The sequence below is a fragment of the Varanus komodoensis genome, unplaced genomic scaffold, assembly GCF_004798865.1.
Source record: "Varanus komodoensis strain SLA01 unplaced genomic scaffold, ASM479886v1 scaffold1, whole genome shotgun sequence".
Classification (NCBI taxonomy): domain Eukaryota; kingdom Metazoa; phylum Chordata; class Lepidosauria; order Squamata; family Varanidae; genus Varanus; species Varanus komodoensis.
This window is the reverse complement of record NW_025335268.1, coordinates 95,414,364-95,428,609: the sequence shown is the minus strand read 5'-3', so window position 1 is coordinate 95,428,609 and position 14,246 is coordinate 95,414,364. Positions and strand designations below refer to the sequence as shown.

General features: G+C 44.8%; 3 protein-coding genes across 9 annotated transcripts in view; 1 reads left to right on the top strand and 2 right to left on the bottom strand.

Moving 5' to 3' along the window:
* ARMH3 (armadillo like helical domain containing 3) overlaps positions 1 to 2,451 on the bottom strand; it is a 144,338-nt gene extending 141,887 nt beyond the window's left edge. For 2 of the 4 annotated variants that reach the window (XM_044436991.1, XM_044437019.1), the window contains exon 1: positions 2,306 to 2,451. The gene's annotated coding sequence lies outside the window, so the exon portion shown is untranslated. Of the gene's footprint in view, positions 1 to 1,071; positions 1,966 to 2,295 lie in introns of those variants that run through there. The other 2 variants (XM_044437000.1, XM_044437010.1) reach the window with 2 other exon arrangements.
* A 1,648-nt stretch (positions 2,452 to 4,099) lies between these two features.
* Positions 4,100 to 9,645, top strand: HPS6 (HPS6 biogenesis of lysosomal organelles complex 2 subunit 3). Its single transcript, XM_044436941.1, has one exon. The coding sequence runs from the start codon at positions 4,887 to 4,889 to the stop codon at positions 7,326 to 7,328; it is 2,442 nt and encodes an 813-aa protein (XP_044292876.1). The 5' UTR covers positions 4,100 to 4,886; the 3' UTR covers positions 7,329 to 9,645.
* A 2,844-nt stretch (positions 9,646 to 12,489) lies between these two features.
* LOC123026858 (prominin-1-A-like) overlaps positions 12,490 to 14,246 on the bottom strand; it is a 38,585-nt gene continuing 36,828 nt past the window's right edge. For all 4 annotated transcript variants that reach the window (XM_044436971.1, XM_044436961.1, XM_044436978.1 and 1 more), the window contains one exon: positions 12,490 to 14,114. In XM_044436971.1, the coding sequence (XP_044292906.1) occupies positions 14,066 to 14,114 (49 nt within the window). In that variant the 3' untranslated portion in view covers positions 12,490 to 14,065. The remainder of the gene's footprint in view (positions 14,115 to 14,246) is intronic.

Sequence of the window (14,246 nt, the reverse complement as noted above, 5' to 3'; positions counted from 1 at the left end):
AGCCAATGAAGAGGATTAGCTAATGTTGGCATGATCAGCATAACTACTTCTGGAGAATAGCACAGACTAAGTGTAACCCTGGAGTGGTTCTCAATTGACATGTCAGTCACATATATGCAGACTTATGTCATTTATAAATGTAATGATGTTCTTCCTCAGTGCTTCAGAATAGTTTATATAGACTTCCCAAGAAAACTTCCATTAAGGCACTTTTCAGGACCAAACCTGCCTGCTTTCAGCAGAATTTTGGCAGGTACTTTCTAACCATTCTCTGGCCCAATCTCTATTATGTTAACAAAACTGTCAAAATAGGGAACAAAACCTCTAATTAAATTTTCTCATGGCAATGTGATCTGGCAAGTTAGAGTCAAACCAGAAAGGTCTGGATCTAAATCCCTACTTAACCATGAATGGTGACCAGCATATAGTCAGCCATACATTTAAAATTTCAGCTCCCCATTCTTAAAATGGGGATGTTAACAGAGTTTTCATGACGACATGGGAAAAATAAATACCAACAACTAAGAACAATCTTCCTACACACATCATGTCTATCACCAAGGCATCTATTTCTTGTAGGTAAACAGTAAGGAACTTGCAAAACACTGAAAATGCTTTGTGAACTGATGCTAACTGTGGCAGAATGCAGGAGTTTGCATTAATTGAAGATGGGGCAGAGCGGGGAGAGAAAATGTGATCACACCTTTAATTATGAACTCAAGTGACAAATGCTGATGGAAATGGAACCAGAACAGGGCTATGAGAAGTAAATGGAAGATGTCAGAAGAACCTCAAGTATTACAGATATACAAAAATAATCTTTAAAAAAGCCAGTAATGCACCCACATACACAAAAGATGGACTGATGAGGACAGAGTATGTTCAATTACCATGGAACACTGAGTGTTAAAAGTAGAGGGGACCAAGGATTTGAACAGCCTGTTGGATAATTTTTTGATTTTGATTTGATAATATGGCTAGCTGGCTGCAGACTATAGAGTACTTCTAGGAAAAGGTGAGAATATATTATAAAGTTTGCTAATATTGCAGATACAAGCTATCAGTACTCACCTGATCACCACCTTGTACTCAATGTTAATTATCCAAAACTATTCCTGGTTCTGCTGTTACCTTCATCAACACAAATCAGGAATTGCTACTTTACCCAAAACAATACACATAGTGTAGAGGGAAGAGGGAAGAATCCATCCCTGAAATGTCAATCATTTCCTTCTAATACTGAATCCAATTCTCCCAAGTACATAAAAGTGTGGCCAAAGCTGCACCATGCATACACAAGATGGAAGTATTAGCTGACCCCAAGATTTATAGGAGAACAAAAAAAAACACCTTAAGGAAAAATTCCAGACAGAGGGACCCGATCAAAAACCAGTTTAATCATAACTTAGTGGGTACACAAAGTTGGCAGAATTATATGGAAGAAACTGACAATGGGTAAGAAAGGATAATGAAATTGAGTTGTTAGCCAAGGAGAAGAAAAAAGATGGATACAGAAACAAGAAATATAAACAGATCCTCCTTTGGTCTGAATATTTACTGAGTCACACCAAGCAGCTATTTTAAAATGACTCCGAAGGAGAAATGAGATCTGCAAAATTAATGCTTCTAACATAGTTAGAGCTGGACACAAATGCAGGCATTTTGACATTTCAAAATTTTGTTTTAAGAAGGTGGAAATAAAAGGAGGGTACATTATCTTTGGTTCTCCAGCCTATGAACCATGTGAGGAATGTAAACATAGAAATGTTTAGACAGCCTTCACTGTCCCAGGAAGCCCCTTCAGTTTCTAAAGTACAACATCAGCAGAAAGAGGAAAGCACCTGAGGAACCAAGATTATGTACTGGAACAGTATGTCTCGTAAGCAGGGCCTGCCTGCCTTCCTTCTCCGCTCCCTACCCATTTTTACAAGGGCTTAGTCTCTCCTCTCCCCTCGTCGTAAAGTCTCCCTAACTATACACGCACAAAATATATCCTTACTGAAACAGACCCCGCGCCCTCCACTCCGGCAGCGTCAAAGAAGTCCCACAGATCTCTCTCTCAAAGAACTCCCAGCGAGACCCCCACGCGCTACTTTCATCCCCCTCATCGTCCCGTTTTGTTGCCCGACCCCCAGGCAATGCCATCACACACTCTGACTCTTTCATCGACCCCCCCCCAACTTCCTGTCACCAAGGGATCTCGCCTGTACAACAGAGCGGGGAGACAACCCAACCCAGACGAGAGGAAACCAGCAACACCCCCCTCACCACCCCAAGTGAGGGAGGGAAACGTACCCTCTATTACCTGAGCGGGGTGTTCGCCTCCCAGCGCGCATGCGTCACCGGGAAAACCTTCATCCCAACACGCAGGCGCGTTCTTCATGGCTGGCTCTCTTACTATCGTTTTGCAGATGCTGGTTCCCTCTCGGTCCTAGTGCGTGCTGAGTACCGCTGGAAGCGAAAAGCGTAATAAGACAAGCTACGCAAATACAAGGAAGTGAGACATGGAAGTTGGAGCAGGCGGGTCCCAACCTAACCTTTTCTACCGCCCGTCATATTTAATTAAAGAAACCGTTTTAACTGTTACAGTACAGCCCTATGCAGATATCCTATGACCTATTATTTTGACAAAGCCTGACTTAACACCATGGGACTTATTCCACATTAAATTTTCATAGATGGGGACGCCCGGCTTGCTGTCTTGTCCATAACCCTACTATTTTCGCTCCCAACCTCCATGCTAGAGAAAACTACCAGAAAATCTGCTTCCAGGACCCATCATGGCACCCACTTAACTAGTGGGTGAAATCAATTTGGGAATTTCTGAACAGGGATATATAGGATTTTTTAAATTAACTGATCTTACTTTCATTAGGCCATTGGGTAGATCCAGTTGCATAACCAGTTTGTTGCCCAGTGATTGTGCACATGTTACACCCTAAGACATGTGCTCGCTTTAGGATGGGGCAAGTTGTTGATACCAAGTTTCTAGCTTGCAGTCAGCAGATGTATGGGAATTCCTCAAAATGGCTCCTGTCCAAGTTTCAACTTTGCTGGCACTACTGGCTCTGTAGGTTATTTCCTGCACCCACTTGTTATCCATGCATAAGAAATGGAGAGAGAGACAGGAAACTTAATGGCAATAGGTGCATTTCCGGCTGCAGCCCATCCTTGGCAAAGCAAAAGGCTTAGATTCTGCTGTGCCCGCATTAGTCTTCATTCTCAGGCACACCATCTTCCCAACTGTTCCTTTGCAGATGGATTTATTATATTTATATCCCACCTTTTTTTTCCTTCCAAGGAACTCAAGATGGCTTACATAATTCTCCTCCTCCTCACAACTTTATTCTCACAACAACCCTGTAAGTTAGGTTGGGCTGAAAGTCTAGTGAGCCTCATGACTGAGTGGGGACAAGAACCCAGATGCCTGAGTCCCATTCCCTCTCTCTTAACCACTGCACCACTTTTTAGAAGGCATGGGACAAATTACAAAATATATCCTTGACTGGCTAAATACACATGTAGCCCAATACTGTGTATGTTTATTGAGAATACTACTCTCTTTATTACTCTGAAGTAATAATACAGAGGATTGAACTCTTCTTCAGAGTGAGGTGATGCCCATTAATTTCAGTGGTACTTATAAAAGAGTGCATTTAGAGTCGCAGACCAGTCCAGTATGTGCATCTGAATGGTCCATTTGGTTATTCCCAAACGTGGCTATAATCCTGCCCTTGGTGAACATTTTAGGCCATTTCACACAAGGCTGGTTTGTAGCCTGCAGAGCATGTTAGAAAATAAAGGTATATGAAGCATGCTAAATAACAGCTGGTTCCTCTAGCATCGACTTTAACAGCGTTCTGGTAAGTAGCCCAAGTCCTCTCCCCTTTTACTGACCAAAAACAAACATTCGGAACAAGACCTGCGGTGGGATAGCTGAGCTCCAGAGTAGGAAATGATGGCATAACTGCGAGGTATACATTTACAATGAAAGTGCCTTGGTGCTCAGTGTCCCTTTAACGCAGGGCGGAGCAACCAGTAGGCCGGACAAGGGTGCCGTTCTATTCCAGCCGCTGCGCATTACGGAGGAACTGCTCAAGCCCCGGGACCTGGGGGTTTTAGCCTCATCTAGCAGAGGCGGAAGTGAAAGAGCCGGGTCCGTTCGGGTTCGGCGCGGAGGTACGGGGCGGGCAGCGACTGCTCCCGGAAACGAGCGGCCTCGTGATTGCAGTAAGGAGCAAGGCGCTATTTTTCCTGGACCTGGAGGGAAAAGGCGGCTGGGAAGGTTTGCGACACCCTCCCGTTCAGTTCTTGCCTAGAAAAACGCCTGGATCGATCTATAGCGCTGCATGCGGCACGGCCTCCCCGTGGCGCGTCAGGGAGCACCGGGGGAGCCGCTGCCCTTCCTCGTGGCGCGAGAAGCAAGAGGGGCGGAAAGGGGGCTAGCCAGCTAGCGCTCGTGGGACAGAAAAGTGGCATACTTGGGAGTAAGTGACGCTGCACGCATCTGGGGCGGAGCAGAATTTGGCTATTCCTGGAGATTAGAGACCGTCAGCGACTGCAGGAGGATTCGCGAGCAGGGAGCGCAAAAACTGGCGAGGAGGAGAGGACGGTTCCTGGGAGCTGCGGGGAAGGCGCGAAGTGGATCTTCCCGAGGACGGCGCTCGCGAGGAGGTCGAACTACTTGCAGGGATCCAAGGCGGAATACAGTCACGACAGGCGGCGGGCAGACCCCGGGGCTGGCTGAGGCGCTCCTCCCGGCAGGAAAAGGCAGGGCAGCCCCTCCTCGGACAAAGTGAGCTGCGAGGAGCTCCCAGCTTGGCTGTGCTGCGGCGCAATTCTCCGTCCCACGATTCTCCGCCCATGTGGCTGGCAGCCTTCTCGGGATGAAGCGGGCCGGGGCGCTGCGGCTGGTCTCGGACTGGAGCGACTTCGGCCGCGGCCGCTGCCTGCGGGAGCTGCTGGAGCGGCGCCTCCCGAGCGAGGCGCCCAGCCGTGTCCTTGTCAGCCCTGACAGCCAGCATCTGCTCCTGCTGTGGAACCAGCTGCCCTACCAGACTCGAGTCGTGGCCTTCCAGCGTCTGGGCGCTGAAGGGGGCGACCTGGAGCGGAGCTGGCAGCCTCCTCAGCCCCCCGTGGTGGAGCTCCTTTTCCTGGAGAGCCCTGCAGCAGCCGCCCCCTGGGTGCTGGCTATCATCTGCGAGCAAGGCCGAACCGAGCTCTGGCGTTCTGTGCCTGCTGTGGGGTGGCATTTGCTACAGAGCCTGGAGCTCTGCCATGGCTTCCGTGCCCGGATTGTCTCCATCTGCAACTGGGGTGACCAGCTGGTGTGGTGTGAGGAGAGGCCTCCCTTGGATGCCCAGCTGACTCCAGAGCGGCGATCCTTTCAGTACTGCATCTGCACAAGGGACCTTCAGGTTGGGGAGCAGGGAGCCCAGCTGAGCCCCCTGAAGATTGTCTTGCACAACAGCCCTGTTTACCAAGTGCTGGCCTCGCCTTCCGCCGTCTTCCTGGTGCCCACTCCAGCCACTTTCCCCGGCATTGCCAAGTTTGTCCTCATCTGGCGACCTGAACATTCTGACATTATCACTACTGCTCCATCCAAAGGGTGCATTTGCACTAAAGCCTTGCAGCCTGGTACTGAAGTGGACTTCAAGAAGCTAGTGCTGGGCTGCATAGGACTCCTGGCATCCATGGAAACATTGGATGTTCATAGCTGTGCTCTTTCTGGCTGCGGGGGACTCCTCCTGGTTACCAAAGCAGGTGCTGTGGAATTAATTCAACCTAATGGGGTGTGGAGGCCTATCTTTAATTTTGGGGAACAGGCCTTGGCCCCAACGGAGCAGGTCCAGCTGAAGGTATTTAAGGACACTCTTGCCTGCTTGCTGGGAGGGGTTCTTTATCTTGTGAATCTGGACAGTGGACAACTGATAGAAAAGAAAACCCTGAGTACAGAAGAAGTGCTGTTTTTGGACTTCCATGCTGAAGAAGAGGAAATGCAGCTCCTTTCACCAAGTGGCATTTACAGCCTTGACTTTTCTGGCATTGATCAGAACAGCCAGCCTGAGCCTAAACTGGTGGATATGGTGTTTGAGGAGGCCTGTAAGTACTACCAACGGCGGAGCCTCAGCAGCTCACAACTCACCGTTGAGAAACTGAAGAAGGGAGACATGTTTCAGGCACCCATTGCACTGTCCTCCATTCTGTGCCACAGCCTTGCTCCCAAGGAGAGACGATCCAGAGCTCTCCCAGAGCCTTATGCCAAACTGCTGGACACAATGCAATTAGAATTGCAGAGTTACCAGAACCTGGAACTCCTCAAGTCATGTGTGGTTGGGGCTTCAGAAAAAGAGGTAGAGAGCTATGGAGAGGCACTGGTGGAGCAGGAGCTCAGCCGCCTTCTGCACCTGGACTTTAACAGGGAAAACCTGGCATACCTGAATGCCATTTTCATTTCCTTCCCTGGGGCCTTCTGGAAAGCCATTCAGAATCACTTGCAGCTGCAGCAGAATGGAGATGGTGTTCTCGTAGCAAGAGCAACACCAGATATATGGAAGAAAATTCTGGGGGGATCAGTCCCCAACCTGAGCAAACAAGAGGAGGAGCCTTTAAATGGTGTGGTCCCTCTGTTTGAACTTGTCTGTCTTTCTCTCCACCAGTTCAAGCCCAAATGGCTGCCACAGTTTGTGGAACTGTCCCAGCAGTATATGGGAGCCTCTTGGTCTTATAGCAACAAGGAGGGCCCCGAAGGTGGTGTGCCCCTCTACAAGAGAGCTCTGGCTGTGCTGCCAAAAAGAAGAGGCAGGTGCTCATTCATAGACAGGGAAATGGAAATTGAGCTCTTGCTATCTAGCCAGCGGCCCAAAGCCATCCTCCAGGCTATGGATCTCCTTATCCAGCATGGGAGATGGCAGCGTGTGATGGAGGTAGCTGAAAAATTCTCCATGCTTAGCCCTTTGTTGAACAAAGAGATTTTTACTATCCTCTTAGGAGAGTTTTGTCAGCACAGGGCACTTGACCCATACTTGGACAAGTTGTGGGAGCTCTGTCCTGCAGATCTGAGTGCTTCTGATGTCCTGAGCATCATTGAACAACATTTAGCGCCAGCAGAACATGGCCCCTTTCCTTTCTCTCCAAATAGCTCATCCCAGATTACCATTGGCCTGCTCAAGCCACTAATGCACAGACTGGCACAATGCCCACCTGGCCAGGTTGAAATATATGCTGATGTCTTACAGGGCTTGACTTTTCCTCCTCCAGCTCCACCCAGGGACCAGGTTTCTCCAAGAGCAGCTTCTGAGGAAGAGCAAATTCAGAACTACATTTAGCACACATTGTGTGAAATGGAATGAAGCACAGAGATGGAGATGAGCAAATGGGCATCCAAAATACACTCTCTTGGTAAAGTAAGGGGCTGCTGCAAAGCTATGCAGCCCGCTTAGGCCACATAGCTACATCAGCAAGCTATGCCTGCTAAAGAGGGAAATAATTCCAAAGCATTATTCTACTGCTGATGGGTTTCTTTGGAAGAGGGCAGTTTGTAGGAAAAGCTGGAGATTTCTGTTTCCTTAAACAAGAGCTGTTAATCTTATATAGGAACTGTACCATTTCTCATACAGTAAAGTTAAATGAAGAGCTGTTTCTGATGTATCTCCATCCTTTTATGAATAATGCTGGTGGACTGAGGTTAAATTCTTTCTCTGCATTATTGGTCATATTTGCATGAGGGCTTAGTGTAACTGGGGAATTTTCTTGCTTTAATTACTTTGAAGGGATGACAAAACTTCCATTGTTATGTGAACCTAACTTTTAGGTACGAGGAATTATTTTTCCTGACAGTAAGCAAGCCGTGGGCCATAGTTTCACTGGCCAGCCTTACTTCCTCCTGAGGTTAATGCTTCTGAAACTCCCTGCTTAACAGCATGCCAGCTGTTTGCTTCTCTCTTTGGGGGAAAATGCTTAGATGCAGCCAAACTGTTTAGCATGCAGTTATTTACCTGCAGAAGGGGAAGCCCCACCAATTTCCACAGTGGCTTTTTAAAAATGGTGTTGGTTGCAAGAGGAGTTAGGTATTTCACTGGAGTATTCTGTGCCCTGCATGTTGCAGGGGAGTGTGACTTGCCCACTGCTTTATGCACAGGACCTCAATGGCTCCCTCTGTGTTGTAGGAGGTGGAGGGGATTTGGAGCAAGGCAGCGTCATAGTGAGCCCTTCCTGCCTGAGTGTAACATACCATTAAGAATGAAAAAGCCGTCTTTGTGCCAAGGTGCACCAAGCTAGCATTTCATCACTAGCTTTCTCCCATAGATGAAAGGAGGGGGATTGAGGGAGGGAGAGGTAACTGTTCAGCAGTGTTTTGTTTTGTTTTGTTCTTTTCTTTCTTTTGGTAAATGGTAGGGAGAATGTGGTTTACACCACATGAAATTGCTTGTATCATTTTTTTTTAAATGCACAGATTCCATCATATGGCACAAAAGTGGCAGATATTCAGTAAAAACGAGTCTATAGACTTTGGTTTTCTCTGCTTAAAGGATACATTTATAGCTGTGGAAGTAAACAGTAGGGACTATTTTGACTCTTTAGGTGCAACATCCTTGGCCACTATATTTTCTATTGTTTCTCCTCTCTAATTCTCCCTGGCTGAATTCCTTGAGAACTGTTTTGCGGAGAATGACAGGAGTCATTCAAGAACCTGTGCTGATACTGAGCTTTTTATACTCCAAGAGCATCTCCTCTTACTAGGCTAGGAATAGGCAGACTTGTAGCCCTCCAAATGTTTTGGCTTACAGCTCTCATGAGCCCTACATGGCATAGCTAATAGCAAAAAGTTGTAGGCCAACACATCTGGAGGGCCATCAATTGACCATCCCCTAGGCTAGGACCAGGCCCCTGCAGCACCTTATCAAACCTGGATAATTCCTGTGTGTGTGTGTGTGTGTGTGTGTGTGAGAGAGAGAGAGAGAGAGCGAGCGAGCGAGTGAGCGAGCATGCGAGCGCAAACGCTTCGGAGTCATCTTTGAATCACCTTCCATTGCATGACTACCAACTAGCAAAAATGAGGATATGGTAACACTTGGCATCGGGGCATGAAGAGTATGTTAGGAGAGTAAGTTCTCTTCTGAGGTATCTGTTCTGAAAAAGCACAAATGCAAAACACATACCAAATTTAACCAAACTATGTCTACATTTCCTATTCTTTACAGGCTCACTGCATGTTACCTAAACACCTGCAGCCTAGAAGCATTTTTTTAATTAGGAACAAGACTGCAGTATTATCTTCTTGCCTCTTGAAGCTAAAAGCTCAGGACAGAGTATAAGCGCTTGCAAACACAGTAGGAGTGTGTGCTTTCCCTTTGCAAGGTATATGAAAGGCTGCTCCTTTTTTTTTTTTGCAAAAATAATGTGGCTTTCACGTTTCAGATATTCTTTCTGATGTTACCTTGGTAATGGGACCTTCCTAGACAAGGGAAAGAAGCTGCCCACATGATATCTTTGAATGGTTCAATTATATGGCAGAGGAATAGGAGGATCCTTTCTGTGCTAACCTTGGTAAATGAATTTATTCTTTTTTTCAATATGTTTCTGGAATTTGAAGCCATTTCTATGTCCTGTATGCAGTATTAAAAGATGGTGGCCAACCTTAAAGACAAGTCTTTGTCTGTGAAGTATCTGGCATGTACATTGCAGACTGCATGTGTAATTTCTGTCTGAGCTGTTGAGTCAGTCTGGACCTCATTTGTTTAGTGGGAAACAATCCCAGCACATAAAATGCAGTTTGACCCTGAAAAATTCCCCTACTATGAAAACAGATCCTTGCTGGAAAGAGAGACTGCAGAAAACAGGATGTTTTACTAGCAATCAATGCACCTTTGTCTGCTGAGTCATCGCACAAAAGCTGTGCTGGCAACTGCTCAGCTTCTCTGAAAGCACTCAGGGGTCACTGTCTACCTTTTGTTTCACTCACTGTTGCCTCCAGCAAAGAGTGGTGCAGGTTGAAAGCAGCCCTTCAAGCAGATATAATGCAAGGAGACTTGCTAAATCTGTACAACATGGCCAGAGAAGAAAGGAAAAACAATGGCAGAAACTGGCCTAAAATTGGGTTTCATTTCATACCATAAAGCAACTTTTGCTTCTCTAGATGTTTGGTCTACAACTCCAATCAGCTCTAAGCAGCATAGCCAATGCAAAGGATAGTCAGAGTTGTGGCTCTCCTTATGTTTGGCCTACAAGGTGCCCTACCCCTAATCTAAAAGGAGTTTGGAATAACTTGCTATACATCTGAAGAGCAAACAGCTCTCTTAGTTATGAAGAAGAGTTTTTTGTTGAAATAGAAGCAGGATATGATATGCTTTGTACATCAGATTAAAAGTTATCAAGAATATACTTAAGAGCTCTGCTTGCAATCATAACAAGAGCAGTCTGTTTTCTTAGAATAACTTACCTGATTGCTGTGTTTTTTTACATATTTTTGTATGCAAGTGGCTGGATGTGCAAGCATCTAAAAACAGACTTTTCTTGCCATCAGGAGTTGCTCCTGAACAGGCACAAATGGCAAACTTGCATTAAAAGGGTCACAAAATAGGTAAAGGCCAGTTTCTGTTGACATCTAGAGTAACTTCCAGTGCTAATAAGATGACTTATAAATGCCACCACCATAAACTTTTAAGTATCTCAGATTCAGCTTAAATCCTATATTATGAAAATAGTAGAATTTGTATAGAAGAGAGAAAAGGCAAAATGAACAGATAATTTTATAATTTAGAAAATGCTAAGAATTTTCATTTACAGGAAAAACTATGGCATTTGTATACAACTAATATTTATTTCAAATATCTATACTTCTTATGAAGATCTAGGGAGAAAAAGAGTTAAATAGTTCCTCATTCTCAACTGTTAATATTGTAATACAGGGCCTTTCCAGCTGCCTAAAACAACCTGATTTTTATTCTGGACTTTTGTATCATTTCTTGATGTAGCACTAGTTATGCGCTAATATTGCATAATCAAACAGCTTTTTCCCCTGAAAATTACATAATGTGACTACTACAACTATCACCATTTCTAGACTCAGTGGGCCAGCATATATAATGCATTCCCAATAGAAACTACAGAACTATAGTGGTCCCATCCTGGCAGTAATAATGTGGAATTAAGTTCCATATGGTTCACCACCCCATAGTGCACTTAGTCTTTTCCCCTACCACACTTTAGTGAGCATGGCTGGAGGTAGGATGTGAATTATATTTTAGGGGAAGGCAACTTCTGGTGATGATCCAGTAGTGAAGGTAGCATTTTTCAACTCTTGGTTTCTTTTGATTGCAACATTTTCCTTTGCACATTTGTGGCTGTAACCCCTTCTCTGAAGCAATGGGATGAGGTGGGAAAGTTGTGTGGTACGTGACTATTATCCTAACACACTAAATTTGGCTTGTACCTCATTTGAGCAGAGGTACGGATTCTCAACAAAATACTCATGAGGAGATCCCATTTAATCAGCATGCATGTGCTAGCCCTCAGATGCATACCAGCATACCCTCATCAAGTTCTCCATTCAGCTGAGCTTTTGCCTTATGAACTCCCATAGCACAGTCATGGAGACAGGTGAAAAGCCTTTAAGGCAGCTCCATGTCCTCCTGTTGTAATATTATAGAGCCTTTCCAGCTGGTTTAAAACATGGTTTTTATTCTGGATTTAACTTTTGTACTGGTCTCTCTTGAACTAGCATGACTAGTATATTTCATGATTATAGTATACTGCATTATTATTTTATTATTACACCAGTAATAATGTATTTAGTGTTACTTTAGTAATGTGTTGAAGGACTGCTACAGTAGTTCGTATTTAAGAGGGCCACAGTACAGGAGAGTGTACAAGACTTGAGAGCAGTAGTTAGTTTAAAATAGATCAGTGTTTCAAGGATCTATATAATAGTGCTAAAGAGGAAAGATGAACAATGGGAAAAGGTACTAAAGAATTATAGAAGCCATTTAAGGAAGGAAGAATTGCCAATAAAAAGCTGAGATCTCCAATACCTGTTAATTTTTAAAGGATTCAGAGCACTCCCATGCTGACCTGTATGTAGGCAAGTAATAAATCTCCAAGTCTGGGAAATGACCTAATAGTATAGAAAAAAGCTGTATTGCTCTTTATCAGTGGTGTTATTTGCATTATCCACCACATAACCCACAGTATCTTAACACCAAGTATCACAGCTAACATGTTAGTGCAGCAGGGAGTATATTTCCTCTGTCAAAAGTTCTGCAGATTCTGTACAGCACTGTGAGTTGGGAAAATAACTGATTCCTTATAGTAACTGTGAACCAAATTCACAAATGTTGGGTAAAAACACACCATTTGGAAAACCATTTAATGAACTGGGGAATCCGTCAGTCTCGACGTCCTAGCTGACTTCAAAGATAATAACCCGAATGCAGCAAGGCTGATGTTCATAGTCACACAGTTAATCCTGCCATAACAGTTAAAGCTTGGTAGGAATCTGATTTGAAGTTTATTGGAAACAGGAAAGGGGTTTATAGAGGCTTTTTCCCTCTATATATGCAGAAAAATACATTACTGAAAGAACAAAGACTCATTTTAAAAGAAATATGTACTGTATTCTTCACTCCTGATCTCTGATACTCCAATATAAAAATTATTCTAACAGTACATTCTGGCTGTCATTCCACAATCGACTGATTGGTGTGCAGGGGGGTGGGTGCAGTACTTTCCAGGGCCTGGCACTTGTTCTGATGTTTCTTGGTTTTCTTACTGAACACTTGTAAAGAGGCACATGTTTTTCACCTGTTGCTCTAAGAACAGGTAGATGATGCATAGGTCCAAATACCTGAAGGACCACGACCACCAGCCTAGGCATTAATACCTAATGGGTCATGGCCAGAATATGTGGAAAGCCACAAGTTCCTAATTCCATTAAAGTTTTCCCTACCATTTAAGAGGACTAAATTTTTGGCACAGTGCATTTGCATAAATTCAATATAATTTGAATAAAATATAAATTGCAAAAGGCTGCAAATGAAAGACTTGAGAGTAAAAAGTGCATATGGCTACAGTAGGGACAAACTGTATGCTGTCTAGGCACACACGGAACTATACAGTTTTCACTCGAGGTTTGCCCTTGTTCCTTTCTTTGCAGCACTTGTCTTGGGAGCAGGAATGGGCAGAGAGTGGGCAACCTAGCACTTTCTGGGATTCTCACCAAGAATGCAGGGCTACCTGAACCTTAATCTGATCCAGAAAGCACTGCTTACATTTTTAAGCAAAAGTGTGCATGCAACTTTGTTTAATGCACATTATTTATATTTTAACTCTTAAGAATACTGCATATGTACTCTTGCTTTCTAAATTTAAACTTATCCCGAAAGGCCAATGAAAATATATTCTCCTCCTTGCATTAGAGGTAAAATGACCAGGTTGGCCACATGACATGCTACCTGTAAAACCCATAAATATCAAATAAGCCAGTGTCAGTCATCTCAACTTCACACACAAAATTCTGGATTCATCACAATCTAGGAAGACATTCCTTAACCCAGTATTCTTCTGTAGGAAAAAAATAGCATGATTTCAATTCTTCTGATAAGGTACTGGCACTACTATGGACAGTGAGAAACCAAAGTCAGCAAACTCAGGGAAACAACTCTGCCACATGCTCAAGTCAGAGAGGGCAGAGAGTGGGCAGGTAGGCTCCCCAGAGGACAAGGAGTTGCAGTCCCAATAGCAGAAAGGACAGGGTGCACTAACAGCAAGGCTAGTCGCTCGGTAGGTGAGGGATGCTCAGAGCATACGTATGTGAGCCTTCATCTTGGGAACACGGATGCGACTGCCCTTTTCTGTATCGGGACCTGGACGACTGCTGCAACAGGACTTGCTGTGAGGGCCATCACCCCTGACTGTCCTTTAGGAGGGGAAAACCTGCACTTCCATCTCAGCCAGGCAGAGTTTGCTGAGGACAGTGACCCGCATGCTCCACTCTGGCATGAGAGTCCCAGGAGTTCTGTAGTCATTCTTGCTGCTCTTCAGAGACAGGGAACTGAGAAAAGAGGTGTTACTTCCTCAGTTCTGCCCGGGGCATCCTGAACATACTTTGTCTTGATCTGCAAAGAAAGAAGCGGGGAAAACACTTTTCTAGGGTTGCGGCAGGTGTAGATTGTTGCGTGGGGGCATTATGGGAGAATGGATGATTTGAGAAGAGCACACTCCTATGATATTTAGCAAAAATACAATTG